The 16521-nt window shown below is 36.2% G+C and overlaps 2 protein-coding genes across 2 annotated transcripts; both read right to left on the bottom strand.

Moving 5' to 3' along the window:
* Positions 1–323: 323 nt before the first annotated feature.
* LOC139819407 (uncharacterized) lies at positions 324–4313 on the bottom strand. Its single transcript, XM_071788724.1, has 3 exons — positions 2587–4313; positions 2164–2199; positions 324–1531 (listed from the first exon to the last, which is right to left on the bottom strand). Exons 1-3 carry the CDS (start codon positions 2596–2598, stop codon positions 1307–1309), a joined length of 273 nt encoding a protein of 90 aa, XP_071644825.1. The 5' UTR covers positions 2599–4313; the 3' UTR covers positions 324–1306.
* A 144-nt stretch (positions 4314–4457) lies between these two features.
* Positions 4458–10502, bottom strand: LOC139819414 (uncharacterized). Its single transcript, XM_071788732.1, has 3 exons — positions 8505–10502; positions 7793–7837; positions 4458–5265 (listed from the first exon to the last, which is right to left on the bottom strand). Exons 1-3 carry the CDS (start codon positions 8514–8516, stop codon positions 5053–5055), a joined length of 270 nt encoding a protein of 89 aa, XP_071644833.1. The 5' UTR covers positions 8517–10502; the 3' UTR covers positions 4458–5052.
* Positions 10503–16521: the final 6019 nt, after the last annotated feature.

Genomic DNA, 16521 nt, shown 5'->3' with positions numbered 1-16521 from the left:
ATGCGTTTAGATGAATTAGATATTCATTGAATAAACGCCACGGTCGATTTATTCGGCAAAATGTGCGAAAGCACTACATTAAGCTAATATCAGTTTACGCGATCGAATTATGTAGTCGAAACCATGAAATACGGTCGAGTAGCAATATTAATGGAGTTAACTACCCGAAATTGACGTATTGTTTGACCGGTCATTACTAAGAACCCCAACAAACCCGTTATCGAGCTGTTTTGCATGATTGACTTGATATTATATATACTTGATACGTATTGCACCATTAGCGGTTTCCAGTGGATTTCCAATCTAATAAACTTCAGCAAATGTCAAACAAACTGCAAATCGGTTTTTTATTTAAACTAATATAGTGTTGCCTTTAACATATTTTTTCTAGTTTGATTTAGTTCTCTCATTTCATTTTAAATTTATCTATTGCTTTATTATCGCATTTTATCTCTTCAATTTAACCTAATCTTATATACGATCTAGTTAAATAACTTTCATGATGTAATGCGATATTTTAATCTAATCTTATGTACGATCTAGTTAAATAACTTTCATGACGTAATGCAATATTTTGCAATTACGAGAGATATGCACTCGGGATATTATCGAATAAAACGACGCATTTTATCACAAGACGTAAAAATTGACTTTTATTATAAAATAAATAAAAGTGGTGCTGCCGGAAGACGAATAGAGGGGACAGGAAGAGATGGCCGCAGAGTGATGTCGTATTCTCTTCTTCAATAAGCCGCACAGAATTTCGATGTTGACAGAATGAGATGGAGAATGGGAGCACGAAAGGACCTGATTGTTCGTCGATGTTCGTACGATGCGTGTCATATGTAGCGTCAAGGTAAAACGAAAAAAAGATGAGGGAGTAACGGCGGAGGGGTGGCTTTTTTCAAGTTTCTGAGTGCCTGGTCTTTGTGGGAACGGTCCTCGGGAGTGGCCCAAGACAATGGCGGGTATCCTGAGGCAGTCGAATTCCATTTCGATCTGCCAATATAGGCAATATATATATTGCAATTTTGCAACGATATTCCTCCGTGATCCTCGATCCTCGGACCGGAGATCCTCGACCCTTCCGGGGCCGAACATCCATAATCCTCGGCGAGCGATCTCGCGCGGAATCGAAACGCCTCGCCAGATGAGACAGAAGTGTGGCTCTTGGCAGAGGCTTTGCTCGTTGTCTCGTTCACCAATCGTGGTGGTCGCTGATTCGCTGCCTCATATCAGCCTCAGGATGACGCGCTCGGCGTGGACCACTCCGGACCAGCGGATCTGCTGGCTCAGGTCAGGGGATCTAGTAGCCGTGTCCGTGACCATGGACAGCCACGTTGACGATGCTGGGCTCGTAATGCGGCGCCGGGATGAGATGATCGACTCCCACCAAGTGTGGATGCCCTACATGCGGGCCAGAGTAGTGAAGGCGGGTGGTGTGGTCGTTACCGTGGAGGGCGAGCGGGGCGGCATGGGGGGCCGGGATGGCGGGCTGGCCAGCGATGTGGATGTGCTGCGCTAAGTGCCCCTAAACATAAAAGAAGATATGGCGTTTTAGTATAATTAACGGAATATTTAATCTCACTTGTCCGAGTGGTCCGTTACGTAATTGAATCGATCGGAAAATCTAAATCTCGAAAAAATAATGATTTCTCCAGGGAACATAGTCCCTCATTACGAAATCGCTCCATCGCGGGTGAATGCAAAAGAGTTTAGAATGGTTGGGCAACTACAAATGGGGACTTTGAAACGAAAATTGCACAAATAACCGCGGTCAATTTGATGCAATTGCAGCTGGGTTTTGACACGGAGATAATGGGCTTAATTAAGTAGAAAATCCAATGATAAACTAATAATTAGATATTGATACTGTCCAGCTGTTGCTTTGCGCTTAATTATCTCGAAATATCTCCGCTAATTTTACTAATTGACAATATAATTTTAATTTTTTGTTAAAAATAGTTATATTATGACTGTTTTTGAATAATTATAATATATAAATTATACATTCTTTGGAATACATTATTAATACGCAATTTGTAATTTATAAACGTGTACTAACTTGGAGAATTTGACAAAAGAAAATAAATTATAAAAATTCCAAACATGATAGAAAAATTGCGAGTGTTACTTTTAAAAAAATAATTCTGAAATACTTACAGCACTGGCAACAGCCACGATGGCGAACAAAACAATCTGCAATAAAAGAACGTTATTTAGTACGAAAAAAAATATATTTAGAATCTTGGACTTTTTAGTATAAATTCTAGCAAAAAAGAATGGCGCTTATATAATATGATTACCAAATAAATGGAAACTTAGAAAAACGCAAGTAAAATAAAATATATGACATATAAGTGTAATGTTATAAATTATCAAATAAGAGATATAAACAATTTTTAAAATACATTAAATAAAATAAAGTTATTTATAAATAATTAAACATATACTATATAAATATACAAGGCTTAATATTTTCCTCTATGCCTACAATTTTGCATGTAGATAAAAGCATATAAGATGAAAATAAAAATGATATGATAAATCGACGTGGCGAAATCGCGAGTGAAGGGAAAAACTTACGAAGAACTTCATGATGGCGAGCGGTGGTTTTTCTTGTGTGTTATGCGAACAAACACTATGTCTTCAAGGGGCGACGCGGTATGCTTTTATAGCAGGTCCCTGCCCAAGTCCAGGCCCACTCTCAGGGCGTCAGGCGGGGGCACGACGTTGCACGTCACACGGACCCCTTTCACTAACCACGCGACCGACACCCTTTCGGGCCCCCTTGTTAGGTGCCCGCCCAACCGCGACGTCACGCCTTGTCACGCTTCCGATATTTTCGATATCAACGACAGCATCACCCTTAAAGATGCTGAAGATCGTAAGATGCGACCCCCCCCTCTCCCAAAGAAACAAATGTCGTTAATCTGATTCATTAATTACAGTAATCAGTGAACGTGAATGTGAATGTGAAGTAAAATATGCTTTGCTTGAATATACAAAGAATGGCGTGTTAAATCGCGATGCTAAATTACAATGATTAAATCGATCAATGATTCACGCAATCGCTGCGATTTTTTTCTTTAAGGAACTACAGCGTTTCGTAAGATTCCGTAGAAGATTCGATCTACGCTGGTTGAACTGACTTATCTATTTATATACAATAGTAACACGGTTTAAATTTTAAATTGATTTTACATTAGTTCAATATTAATTTTAATCTAATTCTGATTATAAAATTTACTTATCCTCTGTCTAATTTTAATGAAATTTCGTGAGGAGATAAGGATGTTGCGCTCTATTATATGATTTGCGTTATTATTATTTTTGTTTTGCGTATTATGTATGTTCTGTAGAATTGTTGTTAATACTGTATATTACATATTTTATTACACAATTACAGCCTACGGCATAATGTCTATACAGGCATAAAATTTAAGACATATATAAATATTAAGATATATATATATATATATAAATTCATTACATTTAATTTCATTTATTATACCAATATTTTAACTGTAATGTTTTAACTGTAGTTTAACTTTCATTTTTCTGATTCTCTAGTTCTATATACTTAAGCAGCATTTACATATATATACGACTTAATTAATAATTTATTTAATAATCCAAGAATCGAGAATAAATCTGAAATTTCGAGGAACGGCAAATGATATAATGTTCTTCTAGAGAGATAAACTTTTACTACACTGGCACATACCCGGTACTTTTACTATATTGGCGCATGCCCGGTAAATTTGTTATCGTTTTTTTATATTTGTTATAATAAAATCTACAAATCGAAATATATATAGAAATTAATATCAAATTAACTTACTTTATATAATGGCAGCTACTAATACAATAATGTTATTACTCTCTACCTGGCATTAACACGGGCTATTATTGAGCATTAAATATTGCTTTGCTGGATTCTTTGCTGTTATAATAAAGTTTTTTACTAATAATTTAATTAAATGGTAATTAAATCTGTTTGCAAAATGGCCTAGTTTATACAAACGGTACAAGCGAACTTTCACAGGCTTCTAAATCCAACCTCGTCGCAGCATGTTGACTAGTAAACAAATGTCGTTACTCTGTTACACTTGACTGATCTTGGAGACTTTGAGAATGCGGTTCGGAAAAAGCTGAGAGGAAAATTGTATAGAACGGTGTAGCACGTGTACTCATTTAATAATTGCGCAATTTATTATTTTGCATACGTTCTATACGTAATCATTCCGGAATTTATTTCTCTCGATCGAGCTATCATAACTAATCGTTATTACTCCTTTCGAGAGTAAAAGAAAAAATGAAAAAAAAACGAAAAATCGTTACTACTCCTTTCGAGAGTAAAAGAAAAAATGAATTTAAAAAAAAAACAATTAAAAGTAAGCATAAAAATATTTAAAAAACAAGGGTAGAGAACGGAGGAAAGAAAAACAACGCAATTTCTGGTTTATCACAAGACGTATACAAATCAACTTTTATTAGAAAATAAATAAAAGTGTTGCGGACAGTGAAGAGAAATAGGACGGGATCCGAGAAATGAGGGGGAAAGGGAAAACGCTCTCTCTGATGTTGCAGTGATGTCTTCTTCAATATCACATTGCCGCACGAGAATTTCGGTGGTTGGGAAAAACGGAGAAACAGAAAAAGACGCGGGTGTTCGTGTCTATGTGTATTCGTATAAGTGTCATATGTAGCTTTAAAATAAAATCAAGATGAGTTTTTTTATTCTTGAGTTTGGCTGCCAGGTCTGCGATCCAGTGAGTGGTCCACGATTTTCCGTCTCTTCTGAGGCTCTCAAGATTCCTCGGAGATGCTGATTTTGGCGATCGTCGTCATCGATGGATCCTTGGCCTTATATTTGTCTCAATTGAAGTTATTTAGATTCCCGAAAAACCAGATGTATCGTCGACGAAGTTGTCTGCTGTCAATGCTGTCATTATTATGATTGATAAGATTCGGGATGACTGCCATTTCGGTATGAACCACTTTGGACCAACGGGTTTAATCGAGGAGCATCGTTAGACGGGGGGGTTCTTAGGCCCAGCCGTGTCCATGAGTCTTCACGACGGAGATCGCGGGTTCCGGGGCGGGTACGTAATGCTCGACGCCGACGAGATGTGGATGCGGAATATGGGGACCGCTGTAATGTAGTCTAGTGACGTGGTCGTTTCCCTTGATATGCAGGGGACCCGGATGTGGGGGTGGAATGGCGGGCTGCTGGGGAATGTAATGCGCGTGGTAGACTTGCTGTAAATAATAACAAAATAATATTAACATTATGTCTAGAATAATTATTAGACATTTTTTAAATGCTGCTTTTGTGTAAGTGTGAGGATATAGTTACGCAATTGACAAAACAGAGAAAATAAATCGTATCAAATAATAAAAAAATAATATATAGATAATGTATATAATAAAATTAAAAATTAAAAATAAATGTTATATATTGATGTTATAAGTACATGAATTACAAATTATGCAAGAATATTCATCTATATTAATTTCGCAACGAAATGCGATCACAGTGCGTAAAGTATTGACTCTGAAATTATTTTACAAAACAATATTACAATCAATTGAAAGCAATTTGGACTCAGTAACATTAATAATAATTTATCGTAAAAATTAGATTAATAAATTAATTTTGATTATTAAAATTAATTGTTAATAATTAATTTAATTTCAAGAAACTTGTACAGAAATAAAATATGAGAAATTTTTTAATTAAAAAATTTGTTATATATTTATATGTTTATATGTTGTGTTCTTTTGTTGTTGTATGATAGAATTATAATAACGTAAAGATAATCAATAATTATCAAAAAGAAATTCAGAAAATTGTATAAGAAAATATTTATTTTCCCTTATAAATAAAATGTCAGTTTTAACATTACTACCAGATTTCTGAGCAGTTGTGAAAACGAACCAAACAAAGGTAATCCAAGCTGCTTATCATTAATTATGCAACAAGGAGTTGGAGGCGGAACAAACGTTACGTAAACGAGTTGCACCGATTATTTTGGTGCAATTGAGCCGGGTTTCGTCACGGCCCCTTTATAGGTCTCCGATTAAGTAGGAAATCCAATTAATTTGCTATCGCGGACACCTATTCCGTTGCCGGTTCAGCTGCGTAAAGCAAGAAAGACACGTAACTGCTGATCAGATCTAGTAACGTAATATAACATTAGAAATCGACTGGCCATTAAACGGAAGGAAAGGCGCAATCAACGACATGAAGTAACAGTTTCTGCTCGGTTTCCCGTTTGGACATTTTCCGAAAACCGTTATTATTTATCTATCGTCTGTAATTTATGTAATTATGGTAATACTATCATCTTAGATATCTTAAGCCACACATCGCGCAAGATATAATATACCTATATTAATGTCTCATTCTCTAGCGAATATTTTTCGATTTATATCACGCGATAAACTGTAATTAGCATTTATTAACTTATTTATTGTTTCAGTTTGTCTTGAATTCACAGAACCGAAGTATATCCCGTTTACTTAGCTTAATGTCAAATGTTAAATGTTTCTAATTCTGAATACTTCAGTGATATTTCTCTACCATCATCACCGTAGCGACTTTAATTTTAACACTTTCCGTTATCTTATAGCGCGTTACCTTCATCACGCAATGAATTATCTAGTCGAGTTGTTTGCCAGCTCTGCCAAAGCCACAGAGAGACGATTAAATATCCATCGTGTAATATAATCGACCTCCCTCAGTGACAGTTCTGTACCACTATTACCTTGGCGTGCGCTACAGGAGCAGCGACCTTGAGGTATTTCGGCACGGGCGCGACCCAGGGCTGGGGCGCGTGCACCACCGGTGCGGCATGCACCACTGGAGAACCGTGCACCACAGGAGCCAGCCAGGGCTGCGCGATCTGAGGTGCGTCAAACAGTCGTTTTTCACATGATCGGAATCGATCGCTTTGGTAACACGGGTGTTACGTGAAGTTACTTTCCCGCCGAGTACGTCCAAAGTTACTCGGTCGCCGGAAGAGAAATAGAACGAGCCTTCGTAATCCGCATGACGTTGATCAATCAGCAATGGTGTTTTAAGAAATGAGGAGTTATCACAAGTCGAGAGAATATAAAATTGCGAAGAATATATAAAATGAGAATGGTGGTTGATGGTAGAAACATCCACGAAAACGAGAAGAAAGATTGAAGAAGGCTTTGTTACTGGATGTAATTGTTGTATAAATTTATCGATCAGTAGATTAAAACTTACAGCGAAACACAAGAAGTTCAAGTACCTGTCAAAGTATCAGAATATAAAAAGTGCAGTTAAAGGCGAAATACATATCAGTCATGCTTGATGAACGACGATGAACAACGACTTACTTTTAAAAGATTAATTTGCGAACTGAAAGATTTTGTAAAAGCCTAGAAGTCTTTCCCTCAAAAATAGATGAAGAAGAAATGGTGATTATATAGACGGATACCTTATTAAAGTGCGTTTCCTCGTCGAGATTCGAGTCGCTCGAATATCACTTGAATAACGAGGTATGTTAATTATTTAAGGAGACAGAAACGTCGAGAGTCACTAAAAATTAATAATAAGAATGGAATAATTAAAGTTTGATTAATCACAAAAGTGAAATCCAGAAAAGTGGTAGTAACGTTAACAGGCAATTTACATTGTTACAATAAAATTAGTATTACTACACGTTTGCGTACACGCATTTAAAGAGAAATAATAATATAAATTAATATTTATGTAAATATAAGCTTCTTTAAATGACGATTATAAAGTACTTGCCTCGTATCCAGCGCTGACGGCAGCCACAATGGCGAACAAAACAATCTGCAATCATACAATAATATAATGCAGTAAAATTGTAATGCATAAGTATAATAATAGTATGTAATAATGTAAGATATATATATATATATATATATATATATATATATATATATATTAACAATATGTTCAAAATATATTTAATTCTTGTGTTGTGATACAATAGAAACTATAATACAGAAAACTAATACATTTAATTGTATATTTTAATCAATTAAAATATGCAATTAAACATAATTATTAACAGTTTAAATTAAGATACACATAATAATTAAATAATTAATTAATAATATAATTAAATATTATTTATATATATTTAATTAATATCTTATATAAATTATACATATAAATCAAATTAATACTTTTTACCTTTTATTTAATTTTTTTACGTTAATGTATATAATAAGATATCTAAATTACAATTTTAGAATATGAAATAAATTAGTTGCAATATTTACTTATATAAATATTATATAAATAAATATTTATTTATATATTTAACATTTATAAATATAATATAAAACGAATATAATAGAAGTACTAGGCAAATGCAAAACTTGCGCGACACCGTGCGACAAAATCCCCAAAATCAATTGCAGGGGGATTATTCTCGGGCAACACAACGATTAACTTTTACTTCCTCGTGTTATACTTGCGAAGAGAAACTTACGAAGAACTTCATGGTGTGTGATGACAGTTTTTCTTGTGCGCTACGCGAGAAAACACTACGTGTTCGAGGGGCGACGCAGTATGCTTTTATAGCGGAGCCCTGCCCAGGCCCAGGGGGGCCCAGGGATGAGGCGGGGGCACGATTGCACTGCTTCGGATGCGGACCCCTTTCACCAATAGCGCGACCCTTTCAGATCCCTTATTGGGAGCTTGATTCCAGTTAATCACGATGCCTGGCTTCCGGTACCAAGTCGACACCCTTGAAGATTTTTAAGGATCATGGACCATCGAAGGGGGGCACTCCAGATAAAATCCGCTTGTCGTTAATTTGATTCATAGAAAAAGCAGGTCGCTCGAATGAAGAACACAGGTTAGTTTACGATGCAAGATAAGATCTATAATTTGCAAAATCTGAAATAAATATTTTTTAATTTTAAGGATTTATTCTATTTCGTAAGGTTACGTGGGAAAGTAGATTTATATAAAGCTAAATTATTGCGTTTCGCAAGATTGAATGGGCAAATAGATACATACGTACAAAACTAAAGGAAAGTAGAACTGGACTGTATACTCACCGCGTGACTTCACTTTATAATTTTTTTAAATGATCGTAAAGTTAAAAGGAAAAAAATTTTTATTCGAAATCAGAAAGTTTACAGTCGTGAATATCTAGAACTGTTGCTACTGATTGTGAGTTAATTTACCGCATGTCACCGTAAATGACCACAATACTTTAGTCTGTCTTCTACTGTGTTTCCAACGTTAGACATTGTCTATTCCAAAACAAATCACCTTGTACGAACGAATTGCACAACTTTGACAAACGGCACCATATCATGCTCACAATCGTCTTAATAAGCACCGCTGATTTCTGACTTCTTGTCTAAGATTGATCACTCCGGATCCACAGATCACGGTCGTGATGTTATTGATCACGATGTTAAATCGCAGTTACTAACCCAGCATGTAACGAGTAACGTTCGCAAGGAGTTTGCGTATTGCAGGTGCGTCGGCCGTAACGCGCATTGATGGAGTCGGCTGATTAGGATGTTAACACACTTCAGGAAAATGAGAAGGCACATTTAAAAGAAAGAAAACGTTCGGGTGTTTTTTTTTGTTACGCGACTTGCGTAAAAGGTATACTGTGCAACCATAAAATAACAATTGACCCTATCTTTCCGCGCGATATCTCGCTGTAATTACCTGAGATAAGATATACGACTCGCGTAATAGCGCGCAATTACGTTATGATACTCCTGAAACGGAAAATACGGCGCTCATCTGTTTTTCTCAGACTTTTCACGGCGAGAAATCCCGCTTTTAGGACAATTTGCCTTAACTGGACCTCGATTAAGGCAAATTTTACAGGAAACCGGAGAACAATAGATTTCCGTAACGTGAGATGTCCGATTCTATTGCTGTCGATTTCGCAATCGTACTCCGTACTTATATTTTGAAAATAACGAGTAGGAACGACGATATAGCATGCAGAGAACGGAAAGCACAAGCAAAATTGATTCCTCATTTCGATTGCGGCATAGGACGCGACTATTCGTTCCGCCGTTTTCTTCTTCAAACCGTAAATAATTTTTTTTTCTCTTTTCTACAATGTGAAATCCTTTCGATTTATGTCTAATTAATTTATGCAGAACACAATTCCGTTCAACATGCAGTATATTAATTTCGTAACGGCGAAATTCGCCGTTTCTTCACTCAGATCGAGCATAATTAACTGACGATATATAGTTTCGTTCTATATATGTATATTAATTTTGCAATAGCGAAATCTGTGTTTCTTTAATCGGCGTTTAGTTCGCAGCGCGCGAGGAAAACCGTGTGATCTGTTTCTTCTGTCAATCGTTTCACTAGACTTGGGATCGTGTTGAAATCGCTGTTACGCTGAGAAATTGGTGCGCACATGCATATAGAGGTAACAATAGAACTTTTCAGAATTACTATTGCTCCTCATGGATTACTCAGATAATATGTAATATAACGAATAAAGCAATATTTTTGCACATGCAATAACCTCCTTCTATAATTTCTAAAAGAAAAAAATCTTTTTAAAACCTAACAAATGTTTTATAAATAAAATATATTTTCTTACTTTTATATAGACATAGTAAAAATTAACGTTGACAAAAATATGTAAAAAATTATATTAATATTATATTAATTAAATGCTCTATTATTTCATTATGTCGATTGTCATTTAATCTTTTTCTAAAAATGCGTTTTTAATCAAGTTTTAAATCAAGTTTTCTCTTGCGTGTTAATTCGTATTTTCATATTCTAACATATACAGTAAACAAAAATTGTTCCTCTTTACAGTTATAATGCAGTTTTACTAAAGTTTTAGTACACTTTAATACAGTTTCTTTGAAGCAAAAATTTTTTAGTTATATTGTGAAATTGTAGACATATTTCGTATAGTAGCTCTGTCTTTCAATTTTTAATACACAGTAGTTCCAGTAATTTTCCCCCTGTGCGTCATTCACCCTCGGGTCTAATAAACGCGCGCTTTACGAGCAGCGTTAATTTCGCAACTACTGCTAGTTACTAGAGGTGGTTATAGCCATGAACGCATTTAGTTCTGGGTCACATCGGAGTTCGGAGTACATCTGGCCCCCCTCTCTCTCTCCCTCTCTCTCCCTCTCTTTCTCTCTCTCTTGCTTCCTTTGAAAGCACGAACTGCATGGTGCGATTTTTGCGAGCGCAAAATCGTCGTTTCCGAGCGATGGAAGTGAACGCCCCTGCATTTCTTCGTCGTCGGCCGCGCTTTTTCAGACCGATTAGCAATTACCCGTAAAGACTAAGGCCGACGGTCGCCTTTACTCGGTATAAAAGCCGCGGTGTGCGCAATTTGCGCAACTTCAGCCAAGCACGATTCGTTGCATTTCTCACAAGTGTATGCGCGGAACAACCCCGCGTGGATGTAGATACGTCGTGCGGTGGAATCGTTGCAAAACCTGGAAAGTTTAACGATTCTCATTATTTTGTAACGTTTCACGTTCGCTCTGTTCGAATCAGATGAACAAGAGAGGAAGAAAACGATAGAGGGTGAGAGAGAGAGAAAGAGAGATGGACACGTGTTTGTCGATACAGGCGGGCGCGCGAGAAATATTAATGCAACGCTCACATTGCATCGCGCTGTGATGCCCGAGGGAGATTTCGCGAACGAAACCTTTACACAGTCTTTGAATATTTCAGAGACATGGTATGGACGTATCGGAAAGGGAGAGACGACCATGTTTATTTCTCGACAATTCGTATAGAAATATTTTATTTACGTAACGACACATAAAATATCGACAAAATGATATGAGTAGAAATATAATGCGGTGTAAAAGAATAAATAATAAATAAGTAAAAGTATGTAAGTAATAACACAAAAATATGTCGCCGTGCGTTTTTTTACCAGTACCATGTATAATTTCGATTACGTTATATCGCGTGGTTTCTTATTAGCCAGGTGCAATCTGTGCAATTTGATTAGATAATTGACATATGTGGATAAAATCTTTAAAAAATCGAAAATTCCCCTTCCACTCGCTTATGCACCACTGCACCGCAGCCCGAACGCGCTTTCCCCCGCGGAAAACGCATTGCAGCAATTCGTGCATCGCTGCACTCGCTAAACCGATCTCCCGTACATGTACGAAACAGTTTTCGCTTGTAATACATGATACATAATACATTAATCGAATCTATATTCGCTTATCTTCGCTATATCTTCGATGTTAATAGTTCATTATTTGTTTCTTTAATTCACTAATAAAAATACATTTGTTAAAAAAAAAGAGAGAATAAGTTTCAGCGTACAAAAATATATAAGAAAGTATAAAATTTGAAATTTATGCCATTTCCTGACTATTAAAGTTACCTTATAAGCAGAGCCGTTTTCTCATGCGCTCTTTCTGAATAATCCCGCACATGAATGGTAGAAAAAAGCAAGTACAAACTCTTTCCGGCCTCCGCAATAGCGGCAATTATACGGTAGCAGCTAATTATCTATTCTCGTCTGTTATCTCTTCCTGTGCGCTAAGAGTCAATCGCAGTCGGTCGGCAAGATATAAATAAAATGGATGTCGCGATTTGCGATTAATAGACGCACGAATCATCGAGTGAATCATTCATCGGCGAGTCACGATTTATCCATCTCATGCGGTATCTCATGGCATTCTCATGGCATCCGGGCATGAAAATTGAGATTGAAACAAATGGATAAACGAGTCGTTAAGCATATTTATTTTTTCGTCAATAACACATTCGTTTATTAAATAAACGAACTCAATATCGCGTTATGTTTTTTGCTCATCCCTCCGATTTCCACGGATGTAATTCGATGCATGGACATTCGAATTCCGCTCATTATTAACCGGCGCATTTACAACGATCTTGTGTAATGTTGCATTGTGTTCCATTTGTAGAGCGGCTGTTCTATTGCGCAGAAAAGTGATTTCGCACGATAACGCGAATGCGATCGCGCACCAAAACGCGCGAGAATATTCGCGAATAATTGCTGATGAAAAAAAAATCGTTTAGACTCCTTACGTAAGATCGATATTACATAAAGAACTTTTATTGTAAAAAGAAGATCGCGGTATAAGAAACGGAGATTCATTACTTTTAATTGAGCTTAAATCGTTTAATTTAAATTCACAGCAGAAAATATAGAGAAGGTATATGTAAATATCAGAATATATGTTGCATTTTTTATTTATTATGTATATTTCAAGTTTTGATATATATATATATATATATATATATATATATCCGTTATTTGTATATTGATTTCTAAACTATAGAGATAAATTGATACACATTTTATATAAATTTAATTTTTATTTTAAAGAAACTAATAACAAAATCCTATTTGTTCTTCACACAAAACTCACTTTATAGCACATAAAATCTCCGAAGGAAGCAGATAATAAGGAGATTATCTTTTACACGTAGATAATGAATGTAGAAAATTATTCAAGGCTTTAGGGATGAAATAAAGGTGATTACAAGCGCTAAAATTAATGAAGCACGGTAATCATCCCGAGCGTGATTTCATTTATGTTCAGAATAATGGTTCAACCAAATGAGGTCAGATTATTATATAAGTCTTGATGCGTAGAAAAACTAAATAATTGTCAATAAACTAATATAAACACAGATATGTATTTAAATTAATAACTAATAATAAATCAATATAATATTAAAAATAAATGCAATCATAACTATATAAAGTATAACAAATTAAAAAAATTATTATTATATAAAATCAATCTTAAATGAAGATTTTTTTAATTCCAACTTGTATAATCATATACAGATATTCTGTATTCTTAAGCAGAGAGAACGAGCAGTTATAAAAAAAATCACCAGGTGCGTTCGCTAAATCGTGATCTTGACGATCGACCGGAATGCCAATTGATGACTCTTCGTTTTCATTGCAACGAGCAATGTCGATCAGTTTTTATGTCTGCCAAGCCGAGACAACTGCTCCATATTCCCATCCAAGGATGACCATTAAAAGATCTTTAAACTTCGCTCAAGAATCTCGGGAATCTCACAAACTTTTGCAATCAATTTATAACTAATATAAAAATTAGAATTTTAGAGACAGAAAAGTAGGAAAATATGATTCTACAAAATTTATAACATACTACATATGAACGTTGAAAAGCAGATATCTAACGTAAAAAGTACATGTTTCTAAATAATCGAAGTAGTTATTAAAAAACACGAATTAAAATATTGATAAGTTAATAGAATTATATCTTTAAATTTCCTTTCTGTTTATGTCTCCAAACGGTATAATTGAATCTTATCAGTGATTCCTCGCGTTCATCCTTCCTCTTTGATCAGGAATAATAATTACTCCGATTCCTCTTCCTCTGTTCTGGCGATCGCCGGCGTCCGCTTCGCCTTCGCGAGCGTAATTAAATGATTAAAGCTTGACCAGGCCGGAGGGCGTAGTCGCCCGCGGGCGGCGTGGAAGTTTACTTTCTAGGCGAGAGTGATTCTGTCGTTCGCTCGCGTTCCTCGCAGATATGGGAATCCGCGTTAGCCGTCGGGGATCGTGGCGCAATTGCCATCCTTGGACGCGAATCTAGAGCAACGCGCTCGACGTGCTCGACGTGCTGGAAACTGACCTGACCTATCGGCTTGGGAGACCATAAAATCCCGATCAATCGCGATGGACCGTACGAAATTTTATTCAAAACTGAATCTATTTTATTAAATTTATAATATTTCTGTTATATATATATATTTAAATATTTATTATATATAGAATAGATATTCATAAATAAAAGAATTTATTTATGTTTTCTTATAGAGATGTATTATTAAGCAAAATAAGGGGAAATCTTTCAGTTCAGTTGTTTTCGTGATCATTATCGCAATAGCCACTGCAGACATGACACAGAAGCAAGTGTAAGAACGCGAAAGACTCTTGTCGGTCTATAATTCTTGAATAATAGAAACCATAAATCTTCGTCTTGAGAACACAAAGAATAGCTGAGTGAAAAAGGTTCACGGAACGACAATGCTATTTGTAAGCAAACCAAGCTCAATAATCATTAAATAAATGAATTATCGATCAATGTCCCCGTCCGACTCTTTATTAATTGAAGAAACGACAAGAGGGTCCAAAAATTGAAGAACGACCAATTAACCCAACGAGCAAATTAAGCCCACTTTAAACGATCTATAATTTCAAACGGAATTCCGTAAACCTCTTTTTTATCCACGTAATTAATTATAATTAAACTTCTATTAAATTTTCTAATTATTCTATCGTGAATTGTATAAGAGATCTAGAATGGAATTCAGTGACTGAGTGCCATCTAATTGCGCCAGAATGTCAGCAATGACTTTGAGAGCGACGAACATGGAAAATGATGCTTCTTATACGCGCGAAATAACACGGTTCTCCAATGTGACGAAATGGGTGGTGCTATCCAATACCCTTCACTCGCGAGTACTTCGAATCGCGCGCTGTGCAAATGACAGCGATTTATTGCGAGCGCTATTCACTCGTGTGAAGAGACATTACTGCACCATGCAATTTATCCATGCTCCGTAAAAATAAAATACAAACGCCAGGAAAATGCAAACCTGACCTATTTTAGCCAATATCAAAGTTTATGCTGGACATAAAAATCCTATAAATTTCAATAAATTGTAGAATTGGATAAAGCGAGAAAAAAAGAGAGAGAGAGAGAGAGAGAGAGAGAGAGAGAGAGAGAGAGTTCGATAATTACATGGTAATCAACAACAACAAATGTACAGGAAATTGCGTGTCAACAGTTTTTTTTTCCATTTCAATAGTTATTTATACAATTAAATTTTATTTTCAACAATATGTTTTTACACGTATTTATACGATGGGATTATTTGTGCCGGAATAATGAAAGGGTTTGCGCGCTAATAGCTCGGAAACAATCAAAAGTATTAAAGCGCGATCCCGAAAATGCGTAACCGAGTGCAACGGAACATCGCGATTCCCACGGAAGTGATTCGTTTCGCATTTTCCGCGAGCCCCGCGTCGCTACAAAACAAATCGTTTGCAAGCGACGCATTGAAACTGTACAAGCCGCACGCACATATACACATATACGAACTTTCATCGCGAAAGCGTGGCGTTGGCGATCGAAGGAGAACCGTATTACCGTATCCCGGAAGAAACCGCGCCGCCGATTCTGCAACCAGAAGCGCGTTGTAAAAGTCATTAAACAGTTCGTAACCAAATTGCGTCGTTCTCCTCCACCCCTCGTCCCAGCTCACCCTCCTCGACGCCCAACGATGTCCGAAAGCGTTCTGCATACCTACTGCACGTTTCCTGCATTCGAAAATCACGCCGCGAAAGGATAAGAAAAAACCGACGCGTGTTATTACACGCCGCTAATCTTCCTGTCGGGCGATTTGCAGATTAATAATTATTGAGGCCCGCTGGCGCGATTGTCGGTAATGGTTTTCAACGCGATATACGATACAGACGTAGGAAACGTAACGGGCTGTTA

This window comes from Temnothorax longispinosus, chromosome 1 (assembly GCF_030848805.1).
Source record: "Temnothorax longispinosus isolate EJ_2023e chromosome 1, Tlon_JGU_v1, whole genome shotgun sequence".
Lineage (NCBI taxonomy): Eukaryota > Metazoa > Arthropoda > Insecta > Hymenoptera > Formicidae > Temnothorax > Temnothorax longispinosus.
The sequence above is the reverse complement of the archived record's forward strand: the minus strand, read 5'-3'. Positions and strand labels throughout refer to the sequence as shown.

Excerpts from the sequence above, each read along its gene's own strand:
- LOC139819407 (XM_071788724.1), bottom strand. Across the intron at positions 1,532-2,163 it reads TCGTGGCTGTTGCCAGTGCT|GGGCACTTAGCGCAGCACAT; the intron begins GTAAGTATTTCA and ends TTTTATGTTTAG.
- LOC139819414 (XM_071788732.1), bottom strand. Across the intron at positions 5,266-7,792 it reads CCGTCAGCGCTGGATACGAG|CAAGTCTACCACGCGCATTA; the intron begins GCAAGTACTTTA and ends TATTATTTACAG.